The sequence below is a fragment of the Lynx canadensis genome, chromosome A2, assembly GCF_007474595.2.
Source record: "Lynx canadensis isolate LIC74 chromosome A2, mLynCan4.pri.v2, whole genome shotgun sequence".
Taxonomy (NCBI): Eukaryota; Metazoa; Chordata; class Mammalia; order Carnivora; family Felidae; genus Lynx; species Lynx canadensis.
This window is the reverse complement of record NC_044304.2, coordinates 135,987,966-136,003,071: the sequence shown is the minus strand read 5'-3', so window position 1 is coordinate 136,003,071 and position 15,106 is coordinate 135,987,966. Positions and strand designations below refer to the sequence as shown.

Below are 15,106 nucleotides of genomic sequence, written 5' to 3'. Positions count from 1 at the left end.
TGAATGATTTTATAAAGGTGTTAAACAATATATTTAAGTAAAGCATATATTAATAAAGCTTATCTTTATCTCTTATTCTTCTGGTATCAAGGTTTGTAATATTGAAGCTAAAACTGTCAGCATGTAAGGCCATTTGATTTAGCAAAGTACATTAGCCTAAAAGCAGTGTTCTAAACTATTGCTTTAGCTGGTTTTTCAGTTAAAAAGAAACAAATTAAGTCCTTTTGCAGTTAATTGCCCTTTACAAAAAAGTTTAGTGAAATATCTTGCCAAGACAAATTTATTTGATTCATTAAGCTGGACTTAGATAGTGCCAGAATCACAGAGCAGAGAGCTAATTATAGGTTAAAATTTATTTGAGGCTCTTTATAAATAAGAAAAGTGATTGCAGAATAAAAGTCTCATTAAAAAACATAAACACTTGACACTGCGTAAGAATCAAGTTGCCACTCATGGTTGTGGTTCCTTTACAGTGCTCATGCAAAAAAAAAAAAAAAAAAAAAAAAAAAAAATCCAAATTGAACTGGTTAAGAGCACCAAAAAACCCTACCATGTGCACCCAGAAATAAAGAATTGCTTATACCATTTTTTGTTTTGTTCTTAAAAAAAAATTTTTTTTTTTAAGGTTTATTTTGAAGGAGAGACAGCGTGAGCAGGGGAGGGGCTTAGAGAGGAGACAGAGAATCTGAGGCAGGCTCCAGGCTCTGAGCTGTCAGCACAGAGCCCAACGCAGGGTTCAAAATCACGAGCCATGAGATCATGACCTGAGCCGAAGTCGGACTGAGCCACCCAGGCACCCCAAGAATTGCTTATATCATTTGGTGTGCATTTCATTTGGTTTGCTTTCCCTACTATTCACAAGAATATCCAAGTCATATTTGGGGAATGATTTTTTTGACATCAATCCCTCATTACTGTGAGGGAGGGTGGGGGGGACTAGGATTTGTTTACTACTTTGTGTGTGGTTTGTATTATATCAAGTATGTTGACAAAGTATCTGACTTGAACTTCATTTGTACTGTTAGAATACATTTCACTTAGCAAATGAATATCTGTATTCCTTATTTGATTTTTGGAAACAGTTTACCCATTTAAAATACCATCATTTACTTAAATAGCACATTTGGTTTATAGTCCCTAATTAAATTACCTGTTTTACTCACTTTGCATTATTTTCATTTTATTAATTATAAAACTTTATACTACAAAAGCAAAATGTTTTTTTAAGTTTTATTTATTCAAGAGAGAGCGAGCTTGTGGGCACACTTGGGGGAATGGGCACAGAGAGAGGGGGAGAGAGACAATCCCAAGCAGGTTCTGCGCTGTCAGCACAGTGCCTGAGGTGTGGCTTGAACACATGAACTGTGAGATCATGATTGGAGCCGAAATCAAGAATCAGACGCTTAACTGACTGAGCCACTCAGGCACCCCTAAAAGCAAAATACTTATGATAGCCAATACTAGCTAAACTTCCTCTAATCCTGAGGCAGATCAGAACACCAACCAAGATATGCTGGGTGACGGTGCCTTGACGACCAGTAAAGAAAACTATCTCAACAGATCTCCTTATAAGTCTTGTTTCTGTGAAAGAGTGAAGATACTTTCCTCTGAAAAATGTTTTCTTTTTGCACCAAAAAACTATCGTATCTGGCAAGTAGAGAGTTAAATATTAAAAGTACAAATGAAATCTACCTCTAAACTCTAAAAGGATCTATTCCAGAAGCTCTTTTCAGATTTTAAACAAATTAGCCCTCATCTTTTTTTATTGAGCTTGTATTATTTTCAGCCAAGGGTCAGCAAACTATGGCCTACAGGCCAAATCCAGCCTGCCACCTATTATTATAAATGAAGTTTACTGGAATACAGCCACAACTCTTCATTTATGTATTACCTATGGTTGTTTTCATGACAGAACAGAATTGAGGAGTTGTGACGGAGACCATATGGCCCTCAAAGCTTAAAATATTTGCTATCTGCATTTTTACAAAAATGCCAACCGTAACACTTGCCAACCCTTAAACACTTTCATTTTTTAAAAAAGAAAAACTATTTTAATTTTTTGTTTGAATTACAAGAATGTAAATATTTTTCTATTTTCTACTCACCACAAAGTTACAGACTCTGGCCCTCAGGGAACTGATGAGAATTTCTGTGGACCAGTCAGAGATCTCAACAGTATTTTAACATTGTTTCTATGAATTCTTTAAAAAGTCCACAGTCAACTGGGGTGCCTGGATGGCTTAGCTGGTTGAGTGACCAACTTCAGCTCAGGTCACGATCTCACAGTTCTTGAGTTTGAGCCCAACACTGGGCTCGCTGCTGTCAGCATGGAGCCTGTTTTGGATCCTCTGTCCCATTCTTTCTCTGTCCCTCCTGCTTGCACACTCTCTCTAAAAAATAAATATATATTTTTTTAAAAAGTCCAGTCAACTGTACAAGGGGTTTTAGAAAACAGCCTATTTGTAGATGAGGGACATTATCTACTTAATTGATTCACTCAAACAATCAACCTATTCTGTTGATTATTGCTCTGAGAAACCAGGTTTACTTTTGAAAATAGGTTTATGGAACCAAGGAGTCATGGAAGTTCTTGACAATAATAGCGAGCACTGCCTCAATACAAACATAAGGTTTATTTACTCACATTTATAAACAACAAAAAACTGTTAATACTAAAAGTTCTCCAATTTTTAAGATAAAAACTAAGATGGCTTTTAAGACTATACGGAATCATTCTTTTTTCAGATAATATCAACTTTGTTAGCATTTTTCCTTTTCTTAACCAAACACATTTTTTACCCAGGCTTCTAAAATGCTAGAAACAATGAACCACCAGGGCAGTGTGATAAATGGGGATGGTTCAGACAACATGACACATGACTTACCTTTCTGTGACTTTCTTAAAAATTGGAAACGCATGTATCTTGCACCATTGATGGTATTCAGATGCTTGATTTAACATAACACACAAATTTCTCTTTTTAACTAGTTTTCTATAAATATTAAAATATCAAAATATTTTTTCCAAAAGTTCTCACAGTACACATTAGATTTTCATACTATTTAAGAGAAAAATAAAACTAAGCTACCAAACCTGATTTAGGCAAAAAAATAAATAAATAAAAAAAATAAAAAATTTTCAAGGAAATGTAGAAATATTTTAATTTACATATCATACTACAATGAATCAATATATGGAGTCAAAAGTCCACAATTACACATTCATAAAAATTCCATACATCATCCTCAGAATAATCAGTTTCTATACAAAGATTTACAGATGTCCAATGTATGTAGTTTTTCCTCAGTGTGCTACAGAGTTTAGAGGTTCTGCTCGAATATTCCCCAAATCAAGCGCAGAATCTGTCTCTTCATCAATTTCTCCAATGACTGCACTGTAGTTATTTAAGGAGAAAAAAAATCAGTTAAAATAATCTCACTTGTAAATAAAACTGAAAGGACACAGTAAAAACTACTTAAGGTGACAAGCAAATACCGTTTTCATGCAGTAGTGAATTGCAATTTAAGTCACAAAACTCAAGAAGTAATTTGAAGGCAACATTATTGTAGGAACCAATTATTAAGACAGATTGTATACAGTGTGATTGGATCATGAGTCTTCAAAGAAAAAAGGCACATATCAGATAGATATGGTACAAAACCCTAAAACTGGGGCAACTGGGTAGCTCAGTCGGTTAAGCATCCGACTTAGGCTCAGGTCATGATTTCACACCTCGTGAATTCAAGCCCCATATCAGGCTCTGTGCTGACAGCTCAGAGCCTGGAGCCTGCTTTGGATTCATTGTCTCCCTCTCTCTGTCCCTCCCCCACTCATGCTTTATCTCTCTTGCTCTCTCTCAAAAATAAACATTAAAAAAAAAATCAAAATCCCAAAACTTCCAATCCTATGATTTCAACTCAACCCAGGGACTGTGTTAGGGTTGATCACAAAATCACTACTAAATAAGCAAATAAGTGTCTATTCTTTGAGTAACTTTAATGAACTAAATCCATCAGAGTATACATAATACCCATTAATTTCTGTTTCAAGATTTCTCAGTTTACTCAATTTAAATCCAAGACCAAAATGTACAGTTCTTGGGAAGCCTCAGTGGCTCAGTCAGTTAAGTGTCCAACTTCAGCTCAGGTCATAATCTCACAGTCTGTGAGTTTAAGCCTCACATCAGGCTATGTGCTGACAGCTCAGAGCTTGGAGCCTACTTCAGGTTGTGTGTCTCCCTCTCTCTGCCCTTTCCCCACTCATGCTCTGTCTCTCTCTCTAAAAAATAAACAAACATTAAAAAAAAAAAAAAGACACAAAGATAATAGTAGCAACGGGTACCCAGGTAACTTAACACATGATTTTTTGATGTGATTGGCTAGGGTTAAAGCCAGCAAAACTTTGATTCAAGGAATCACTACCATAACATCTATAATGAAAACGTTAATACCATGCTAAGCACCAAGCCACAGCTCTCCAGCTGGATACAGTTGTTGTTATATCCAGACCACAGGACATATATGAAACATTATTCCACAAAAAAATTGGTTGTTTAAATTAGTTTGGCTTTAATAAGAGTAGCATCTATTAGTGAATACAAGTAATAGAGAATTTGCCCAATTTTGCTTTAAACTCTATATAGCCTTCAGCTCTCTGATAAATGAGAAGTACCAAACTCTGGTTAAAATAAATATTGTTTTCTCAATATAAAACAAATCAAAGATCTCAATTCCACCTTAAAAATTTTAGTATCATTTGAAATCCTTAAGGAAGACAGTGGAGTACTGGTACAGGTTTTAAAACTGGCTCTCCAAAGGAAAAGAGGGAGGCAGACCTGCAGTGTTTACTCACATCCTTAGTGCAAATACTCCCACTATGGTCAATTTCAAGCTACCACCAAGACATCAACCAGCTTGCAAAATTCCTGAAAATATAACAATCTGCCTCCATGAGCCAATCAAGCTGGCTCTAGCACACCACTGAGTCTACGCCAAAGTTTAAATTTTTTTAAAAATGAAGTCCAAAAGTTTTATTTTTAATTTTTTTTTAAATCAAAGTAGGAGAAAGCTTCTTAAAATCAATTATTAGGCAGAGATCCAATATAAAATAATCATTATTATTCTCATCAGGGAACCTGGTCCCCACCAAATACTCTGCCTTTCTCTTGTATTTTATAGCTCACTTTATAACTTCACACCTAAAAGTCACCTCTTGAGAATATTTTGTAAACTCCCCAATTTTGATTAAAGATCAAATAATTTATCCATCCAAAGGTGATTTTCTTAAGATAATTTAAATGAATAAAGTATTCCCTCATCTATATCCTATTGTCTATATTCGATATCCTATTTGTCTTCCAAAATAATGTGTATTGCTGCCTTCCAACCATGTTTTAATTCTACACTCACTAGAAAATGGATTCAACAATCTTATAGCCTCTATAACTACACTAATACAATAGCTACTGGCCACATGTGACTATTAAAAGTAATTAAATGAAGTAAAATTTAAAATTCAATTCCCATCACACCAGTTTTCAAGTACTCAATGGCCACACCTGACTAATACCTTAGGACAGTGGACAATGCAGACCTACATTTCCATCACTGCCACAAGTTCTACTGCACGGTATTGCTTTATACTGTTGCAGATTTTCTTAAATTGCTACCACTAAAGTGTATTTTCAGTTAACTGACGCTACAGCATAAACACGGGGCATCTTATTGTACTAAAATATTTAAAGAAAAAAATTATGGATAAGTACTTACTCATAAATTCATCAGTTATAGAGCATGAATTATTTAAAACTGTTCACACAAGAGGTTTCAAAGGCACTTTCAAACCCTAGCCTTGGACCCTAGAAGTATATTTATATTTCTCTAAAATTAGGATTATTTTGGAAGAACATTTTAAGAAGGCTCTCTAATGAAGTATTCAGTGTAAGACAGGGCCCTTTCTGGATCCTATCTAGGCCACTTAACTATCATAAATATGACCAATCTCAGTAGATAAAAACCTCTTCTCCATACAGCAAGGTAGTACACCTATAGCAGATTTGACCTGCCCTTAAAAAGAAGACCTATGTTACTTACACATTGTCACCTCTTACGATGTATAGCCCTAGCACCACCTGTTCTACTCCCTGTGAAGAGCTGAATACTCGTTCATGGCTTTCATCCAAAATCAAATTAATGGTCTGGTCAAAACCTTTCAGTGTTCCCTGTAAAGAAAACATTCAAAAGAAAAAGATAAATATTCTAGTTTACCTGAACATAGACATTAAATCACACAAAAATTTTAGTTCCAGGGACACTAACAGAAGTATTCATTTTAAATAGAAGTCCACTGAAAATAGAACACTTCTTTATAACCAACAGTACCCTGGGGCACAAAACTTACCTCTGGGTTTTTTAAGACAGGAAAAAACCACACCACACATGAGACTAGTGTGCAGAGTTGTCCAGAGTTACAAAGAACACCCATGTACCAATAAGGAAGTAGCCTAAAAGCCCACGTAGTGTAGGAGCTAACATTAGACATAGACTATTACAAATAAAATACAAGGGAAAACTATATAAATATACAAGAAGAAGCATATACATAGCAACCATAGCTGGTAACAGAACAGTATCACTTCGTTCTACATACTAGTAGGAGGCCTGTGCTAAATGCACTGTACACAGTATCTCAAATAATTTTAATCCTTTGAGGTAGATACCATAGTTATTCCCACTTTAGAGAAGAAACATTGAGGCACAGAGAGGTTAAGTCATCTCTCAAGGTTTCATGGGTAGAAAGCAGCAGAGTTAGGAGTTGAACCACAAAAAGCTACCTTCAGGGCCATGCCACTGAACTACTATATTATACTACTATGAACAAGCAAATAGAATTTACCATTCTTCAGAGATTCAAATCAGTCCCATAAATATATACAAACTTCGACTGGTGGTGACAGCTAACGCTTATGGAGTACTTCCTATCTGCCAGTGTTCTATGGGCCTCACATGTATTTATTTAATCTTCCCCAAACCCGGTAAGGTAAATACAAATAGGATTGTAATTAGTAGAAGCAGAACTTGAAGGAAATATTCAGAGAAAATTTTATGGAAGAATCCTGGTTTTGAATAAAGGAAGATACGGATCTAGCACAACACAGTCACTCAGATGCTTTTCAAGTTTCTGAAGAAATGTCAACTTACAGTTGTTTTGGTTGGTTAATTCTCTCAAGCTATTAAACTGTTTCATGTTTTGAAAATCAAAATATGTAAAATCAGAATATAACAAGAGAAAATGATAACCTAGAATTTGGATGAGAAAGAAAATCTGGAGTATTTACTAAACTAATTAGTATATAGTTGTTATCACACCAAGACATAGCCTCTTGACTTCATTTTACATGTAAGCATTCTATCAAGTGAGCCAGGGTCAAAAAAATACAAAATTACTAAATTTTCAAAATTACTAAATTTTCAAAATGCTCTTTTAAAATAACTTTCCTCCTTTTTAAAATTTTTTTAGTGTTTATTTATCTATTTTTTTTGAGAAAGAGTCAGAGCAAGCGGGATAGAGGGAGAGGGAGACAAAATCTGAAGCAGGCTCTAGGCTCTGAGCTGTCAGCAAAGAGCCCGATGCAGGGCTCAAACCCACCAGCTGTAAGATCATGATCTGCGCCGAAGTTGGAAACTTAACCGACTGAGCCACCCAGGTGCCCCTAACTTTCCTTCTTCTATAAAATTAAAATATTTCTCAAACTTAGCTATCCCATTAACAGAAACAGGAAAAATTAAACTTGAGGTATTATTTTTTTTTAAAAATAAAAAAAAACTATTTGCAAATATTTAATAGCAAAAGATTTCTTGAAGTGTCAAGACGAGATAAAAATGTTTCAAACTATCCTTATTGACAACATACAATGAGGTGCCTAAAAAACAAAAAGATTGTTTTCTTAAGAAGGAAGCAAGGCAGGGCTGCCTGGGTGGCTCAGTGAGTTAAGAAGGAAGCAAGGCAGAGGCGCCTGGGTGGCTCAGTGGGTTAGGCATCTTGACTCTGGATTTAGGCTCGGGTCATGATCTCACAGTTTGGTGAGTTCTAGGCGGGCATCAGGCCGTGTGCTGATGGTGGGGAGCACACGTGAGATTCTCTCTCTCTCCATTTCTGCTCCTCCCTACTCACGCTGACTCTGCCTCTCTCAAAATAAATAAATAAACTTAAAAAAATGTTTTTAAAGAAGGAAACAAGGCAAATGGCCTTTTTTTTTAAAGAGTCAAATTGAATTTAAATCTCAGTTTGGTTCTGCCACTTATTATCCAAGTGACTCTAGGAAAGTGACTAACTTTTTCTGAACCTGGTTCCTAACCAAGAATTCAGGGATACTTCTACAGAGCTGTATTGAAGATTTAGATGTAAAGTGCCTGGCACATGATATACATTTAAATAAATGGCTAAGTTTAACACTTTGATAAATCACTTAGGGACTCACTTGGAAAAATCACAAGGATTAAAAAAAAAACAAAGACCCAATTGCAAAATGGAAAAATAAGAGATTAAATTACATGAATTAGATACAATTAGAAAACAGAGGGGGCGCCTGGGTGGCTCAGTCGGTTGAGCGTCTGACTTCAGCTCGGGTCATGATCTCACAGTCTGTGAGTTCGAGCTCCACGTCGGGCTCTGTGCTGACAGCTCAGAGCCCGGGGCCTGTTTCAGATTCTGTGTCTCCCTCTCTCTCTGACCCTCCCCCATTCATGCTCTGTCTCTCTCTGTCTCAAAAATAAATAAACGTTAAAAAAAGTTTTTGTAAAGAAAACAGAGAAAGTTAGCAGCTTTAAAACTCTTTTTTTAAACAATGTATGAATTATAAGTGAAGAAATAATTAAGTAGCCAAAAATCATGAGATAAATTCCTCAGATCAAGAAACAGATCAAGGAGAGAATCCAAGAATTTTCTGGAATTATAAAGGGGATACTGTGATAAAAGGTCAAATAAAATGATATAAAAGAGTCAATTATAATTTATCCTACAGAAAACAGAGGTCATGCAACCTACAAATATTAAAAATATATTAACAACCATACAAGACTTAAAATGTTCATTATTCTATATATGTAGTATCTCCATCATAAAGAAGTTTCTAAGAGGCATACACAAAATTTCAAAAGAAAGCCTATGATTCATGTCGGCGATGTCAGAGCATTGAATGGGGGAAGGAAATAAAAAATGTTAGAGGAAGATAAATATAAAATACAGGCAGAAGTCTGAAGACTATTCTCGAAGCTCTCCAAGGACAGAATCTGTTATTCATCTTGGTTCCTAGAAGCTTTGTATATAAATTACACCCAATGTTTATTAATGAAGAAAATATGGATCAGCAGCTATTTATGATAAAGAGGTGAATCATAACAAAACTGCAGTGCGGGTGTACTGTGATGCTTAGGCATTAGAGATCACAAGTTTGACTTAAAACTTTACAAGCAAGAAGCTTACAAGGAAAGGATGAATATGCTAAACACTTACCACAATCATTCTCCCATCAGAAGTAATAACTGCAACAGTTCCTGATAACTGAATCAAGGAAAGCATTCTCAGGGAATGAAAATAAAAATGTTAGAATCTGGTAAAGAAATGGTTTTAATTAGTAGGAAAAAGGTGGACGGAATTAAGATACAACTATTCAACACAGCCACTACATTCACAAGATAACTTTAAGTATTTATAACGTCCTCAATTAAATTACACAATTAAAACAGGAAAAAGAGAATCCCTTTCTGTTTGTGATCAGTTGTTTCCCATCTCAAAACAGTTGAGATGTTTGGTACTCTTTTTCACTGGGGAATGTTGCCAGTTGGACTTTGAGCAAGCCATTTCCCCCATTCCTCAACCTGTTCCTTGATCTCTAAAAGGAAAATTCAATCAGTGCTAAATTAATCAACGTTGACTCTTTTCAAACGTGTTAAGACACTTTATTCTAGGACCTGGCCTCTGGAACTCAAAAAAGAAGCTATAATCAGTGTCACAAGGTGCCAGTACGCTTGCATTATTAAGGCTTTAGTATTTCACTTTTGTCCCAAATTTGTACAGGAGAGCAATGTAGTGTTTCTGTCCTGAGATTTTAAAATGGTAACACCTATATAGGGTACATTAAGTCTTCACATGGGGTTTTAGAAGTTATTTGCCCTTCGTGAGAGCAATTACAACAACGAGCGTTATTGTCATTCTATCAACAAAGAAGTTGAGACTTTAAGTGGTAAAGGGGCAGAAACTCAATCTGCGCACCATGTTTAAAGTTTCTGGTATCTTCGAACAATGAGCAAAGCCAATGAATAAAGTAAATTCAAGGATTTACAAGACCCTTCTCCCCAAATGTGAACGTATAGGCCTCTAGGGAAGTAGCGTGGAGGAACAGATGGCTGATTACTATAGAGACAGGGGTTTCTATAGAGACAGTTAGGAATATTTCGGTTTTAGGTGAAAATTAAAAGGCGCCCTGGGCCCCCAGGACCGGCAGGTTCTAGCCCCAGGAGCGGGATTAGCGGGTCCCAGGTCCTTAAACCCCTCACCCGCAGCCCAGGCCACGCAGGGGCCGGACATCCCAACCGCCCGCCGGTCCCGACCCCCGATCTCTCCAGCACCAGCCCCCCCCCAAGTGCGAACGCGGGCTTCGCCGTGCCCCGGCTGGTAGCTGTGGCAGCCTGCCCGAGGATACGGTTGATGTAGTTCTCCAAGGCGGACGTCATGATGCTCGGCCCGGCCGCTCTAAGCAACACAGCAGCAAAGGGGACAAGAGAAGCTAAAAAGGCCCGCCAGGGACCGGCAGCGGCTCCCGCCGAGTGGCGGAAGCAAATATCGCGAGAGTTACAGCCCAGCAGGTTAAGAGGATCGGAAATTTAAAGAAACCGGCCAACCACACTTGAGAGTCAAAGCGGTAGCGAGTTAGTGCGCCTGCGTGGTGTGTTCCGCAGTTTTTCCGGTCGGCGATCTCTGGAACCAAGAGTGGCAAAAACGAGCAGCAGGCGGAAGAAAGGAAGAAGTTTCTTGAAGGTGGGGTAGGAGGGAGAAGGTGGGAGAGCGAGTTTTCTAGTGGAGTGAAAGGCAAGTAGTAGAAGTCACTGAGGGAGAATATTGAGAGAAGACAGAGAAGGCGGGAGAAAACGAAATAAGGTGTTTTCATCACAAGTAGAGAGATGAATGTGTTCTTGTATGAAATGTAGGTGCAGGGAACTGGAACGATCCCTAGTTTTCTGCCACACGGGCCGAAAATTAATCTTTTAGAAGTTCAGTGGCCCAGGACAAAATTGTGCACGTTGTGACCATATAGTATACATCTCTGGAGAACACTACAGTAAAAAGCATGTTCGCGCATTCTACATTTCCCTCTAAAAGTGCTCCAACGTGAAGGCATTGTTACTAATTTATTTAAGAAACCGAATACAAAGATGTGTGAGCCTCCGAAAACCGCCTCCCTCTTACCGTGCCACAAGGTCTCTGTGTCCTCAGGGTGAAATTAGTAAATATAAGGCAGATCTGCCACTGCTTGCGAAAAGACGGATTCAGGAAGAGGCTTCCACATAAGCACCGGATTGGGTTTTAGACTTGTCTCTGCTAACGAATTATGCGGTCGTCCTTGCCCAAGTAACAGCAACTTACCTGGATCTCAGTTTGCGTATATCCTGTCACAGGTATTTTGGGTATCGCCATATATTACTAGAAAACGTCACTACTCTTTTACTGTAACTTGTAACTTGAGGTTAGAAAAGAATCTATATACAAAATACCGACGAAAGCTATTTTTACAGAATTTCTAAATGGTTTTAGTTAGGCTTGTGATTTCTTAACTGAAGTATTGTGGATTTGAAATCACTTGCAGTTTCAGCCTTTTTCTTCTGAAAAGTGAAGCATCTGTTTTCATTACGGCATACCCACACAATTACCTACAGATCACTCCCAAATGGTTAATATTTTATATACTGAAAGGTATTCTGGCCTGTTTGAAACTCCAGATAGTCAGGAATTAGGTGATGAGTGTCCCATTATTTTTAGGGGGGAAAATGAAAGTATCTCCCATACATGAAAACATGAAGGTATTGTGTGATTTGCAAACGTTAGACATTGAAATAATGAAAAACAGAATGCTGATTAGTGATAAATGAGGTATCATTAGTAAAGAAAAAAAATAATTTTGCTATATTTTTAAAATGAATAATCTAAGTTTTTCACCTCTTAGAGTGCTTATGTTTGAAAATGTTTATTAACATTATATAGTAACAATTAATTTTATCATAAACACATTACAACTTTATGACCCTGTGTGGTTTCCAGTAAATTAATATGCCAGATAAATAGCAGATGTGTAGTGTTTATGTAGCATCACTTTGGTTTGAAACTTTTTTTACACGGGTCTTAAAAATGCTGTATTTTCTGTAGTCCATAAGGGTCACAAATGCTGAGAGAAAGCCTATGGATAAAAAGTCCAGTTAGTAAGACAAAAAAAAAAACAAAAAAAAGAATTCTATCCGGATGACCTTGGGATTATATGGAGAGAGTTCAACATCTCATGAAGGAAAATTAAGTCCCATCAGGGGAAAAGGATAAATGTAAACATCTGACAACTGAAAAACCAAGGTGTACAATGAGACCTTTAATTTCGATCAAAACCTCTCAAAGTGCTACTCATTTAAATGATACTCTATTACTGTTAAAAAGAGTCAACCAAAGTATGCTGGAATAGATACTTGTTTTATTCCATTAGTCCTGAATCTAAACCTTAAGGAGAAAACTACGTTTTGCTTTCATATGTAGTTCATTTAAGACTAGCTTATAGGCACGCCTGGGTGGCTTAGTCAGTTAATCGACCGACTCTTGATTTCGGCTCAGGTCATGATCTCATGGTTCATGAGCCCGAGCACTACATCAGGCTCTGCGCTGATGGTGCAGAACCTGCTTGGGATTTTCTCTCTCCTTCTCTCTCTGCTCCTCTCCCCTCCCACTCATTCTCTCTCCCTCCCTCCCTCTCTCTCTCTCTCTCTCTCTCTCTCAAAAATAAATAAATAAACATTAAAAAAAAAAAAGGCTAACCTAAGATTTTTTATATCTCCCAGCCCAATCATGAGCCTCCCTCTTGTTAGTAATCCAGTCGCTTGTATCCAGAACAACAGATAAGATTAATCAAGAACAGGACCAAAAAGAGAAAGGAGTATCCCTAGACATCTGACATCCTGGGAGTTACTTTTTGTTAGTAGAAACCAATGTGTATAAAATGGGTCTCTCTGGAAGCAGAATCAGGACATAACTCATCTCCCTTTGTATTCTGTATTCTTTTGTTAACCTGAAGAATCAGACTCATATTAGGATCTGAGGATACTAAATTTTCACTTTCCTGTGAATGGCCCATGGAAAATACTACTTTTAACCTAATGTGATATGAACTTTTATTTACTTTTATTTTTTATTGATTTACATTCCTGAGTTCCAAAAGTGTCAACTAATTAGTAATATATGTTGAATAGATCATTCTAGGATTTTCCAAGACAGAAAAGGATATAAATCATGGTCTCTCCTTACAAGTAAACTACTGAATAGGTACAGAGCTTTAATTATAAACCTGAAACAATTAGTACATGGAAAAACAATAAGTATTCCAAATTTAAGGAAAGATAATTGATGTTGAAGTATTAGCTCATTTAACATTTAATATGGTTACCCATATTTCTTTTTTTGTCTTCTAAGTTATTAAGACAGACATTTTAAACTCCCATTTGTTAAGGGATGGGGGAAAAAATCATATACAATTGACTTGTTAATTGAGAAGCAGTACAGGATCATGATTAAGAGGACTGACCCAGGAACTAGCCTGTCTAGATTTTGATACTGTGTAACCAAGTGGATTGCATAACTTTACCTCAGTTTCCCCAACTGTAAAATTGAGAAGATGTTACTTACCTCATCACATTGTTGGGGGACTAAAAGTAATTCTTATAAAACTTGGCATAAAATAAAGCACTTAATAAATATTAGTTATTATTACTCAAGGATATACATCACATAACCTTTCAGTCCCGAAGCTTGTTCTCCTACCATAGTTTGTTCACCTCCCTTTTTTCTGATTGGCCAAACTGAAGGGTTACACATTTTAAGTGCTTGAGGAAGAGGGATATGTATTGGAATCTTGGAAGGTTTTTTTTTTTTTTAATTTTTTAATCTTTATTTATTTTTGAGAGAGAGAGAGAAAGTGGGGGAGCAACAGAGAGAGAAGGAGAGAAGGAGCTGTCAGCACAGAGCCCAATGTAGGGCTTGAACTCAAGATCTGCAAGTTCATGACCCCGAGCGAAGTTGGATGCTCAACTGACTGAGCCACCCAGGCACCCCGGAATCTTGGAAGGTTTTATGAACAGCATAAGACTTAAACTGGGGCTTGAAAAAAAGTACAAATACACTTTAGGAAAATTAATCTGACATTATTTATTTAGTGGTGGTAGGAACTAAGGATAAGAAGGCTAACAAGAATCCAAGTGTGAATATCTGATTTATAGCAGAAGGAATAGGAAAGCAGAATAAAGATCATTCAGAAATAATGGTTAAGAAAGACAGTGGGGCAGACAGCATATCGTGGGCTGCACTGTGACAGTGGTTGGTGAAGTGAAAGGATGGCAAGTGTAAGGAGACCCAGGAAAACACAGGACTGCTAGGTAATAAAGTGGATGGTCCAGTCTGTAAAACTGTGTACATGTAACACTTGTTGCTTACCAGCTAGTGGTGAGGCTACAGAACGTACTGGTCACTCTGAAAATGGCAGTACCTTCACCTTAAAGGTCCAGTGGCGAATCAGTGTATCTCAGGAGGTTCACTATTTGCCTTCATGAAGGATAATATACGTTAATAAAATACTTATGTATGCTTTTATGCATTCTTTACATTATTTTTATTTTGGAAACCCAAATAGTAATAGAAACATTTTAGTTACAGTGTACTATAATTATATTCCTATAAACACTACATTTTAAATTATAATTATATATATATATATATATAATAATTATATTCCTGTAAATACTACCTTTTAAAAAATAGCTCACTGGGGGCGCCTGGGTGGCTCAGTTAAGTGTCCAGCTT

The 15,106-nt window shown here is 36.9% G+C and overlaps 1 protein-coding gene across 1 annotated transcript; it reads right to left on the bottom strand.

Moving 5' to 3' along the window:
* Positions 1 to 2,613: 2,613 nt before the first annotated feature.
* On the bottom strand, positions 2,614 to 11,914 carry LSM8 (LSM8 homolog, U6 small nuclear RNA associated). The gene is made up of 6 exons (XM_030297019.1): positions 11,910 to 11,914; positions 10,908 to 11,106; positions 10,704 to 10,866; positions 9,515 to 9,555; positions 6,094 to 6,221; positions 2,614 to 3,395 (listed from the first exon to the last, which is right to left on the bottom strand). Exons 1-6 carry the CDS (start codon positions 11,912 to 11,914, stop codon positions 3,305 to 3,307), a joined length of 627 nt encoding a protein of 208 aa, XP_030152879.1. The 3' UTR covers positions 2,614 to 3,304.
* Positions 11,915 to 15,106: the final 3,192 nt, after the last annotated feature.

What these genes read in the sequence shown, in the direction of transcription:
- LSM8 (XM_030297019.1), bottom strand. An exon ending in CTTGGAGAACTACATCAACC is followed by an intron (nt 9,556 to 10,703) that starts GTATCCTCGGGC and finishes TTCAGTTATCAG; the next exon opens with GAACTGTTGCAGTTATTACT. An exon ending in CTGATGGGAGAATGATTGTG is followed by an intron (nt 6,222 to 9,514) that starts GTAAGTGTTTAG and finishes TTTTCTTTACAG; the next exon opens with GGAACACTGAAAGGTTTTGA.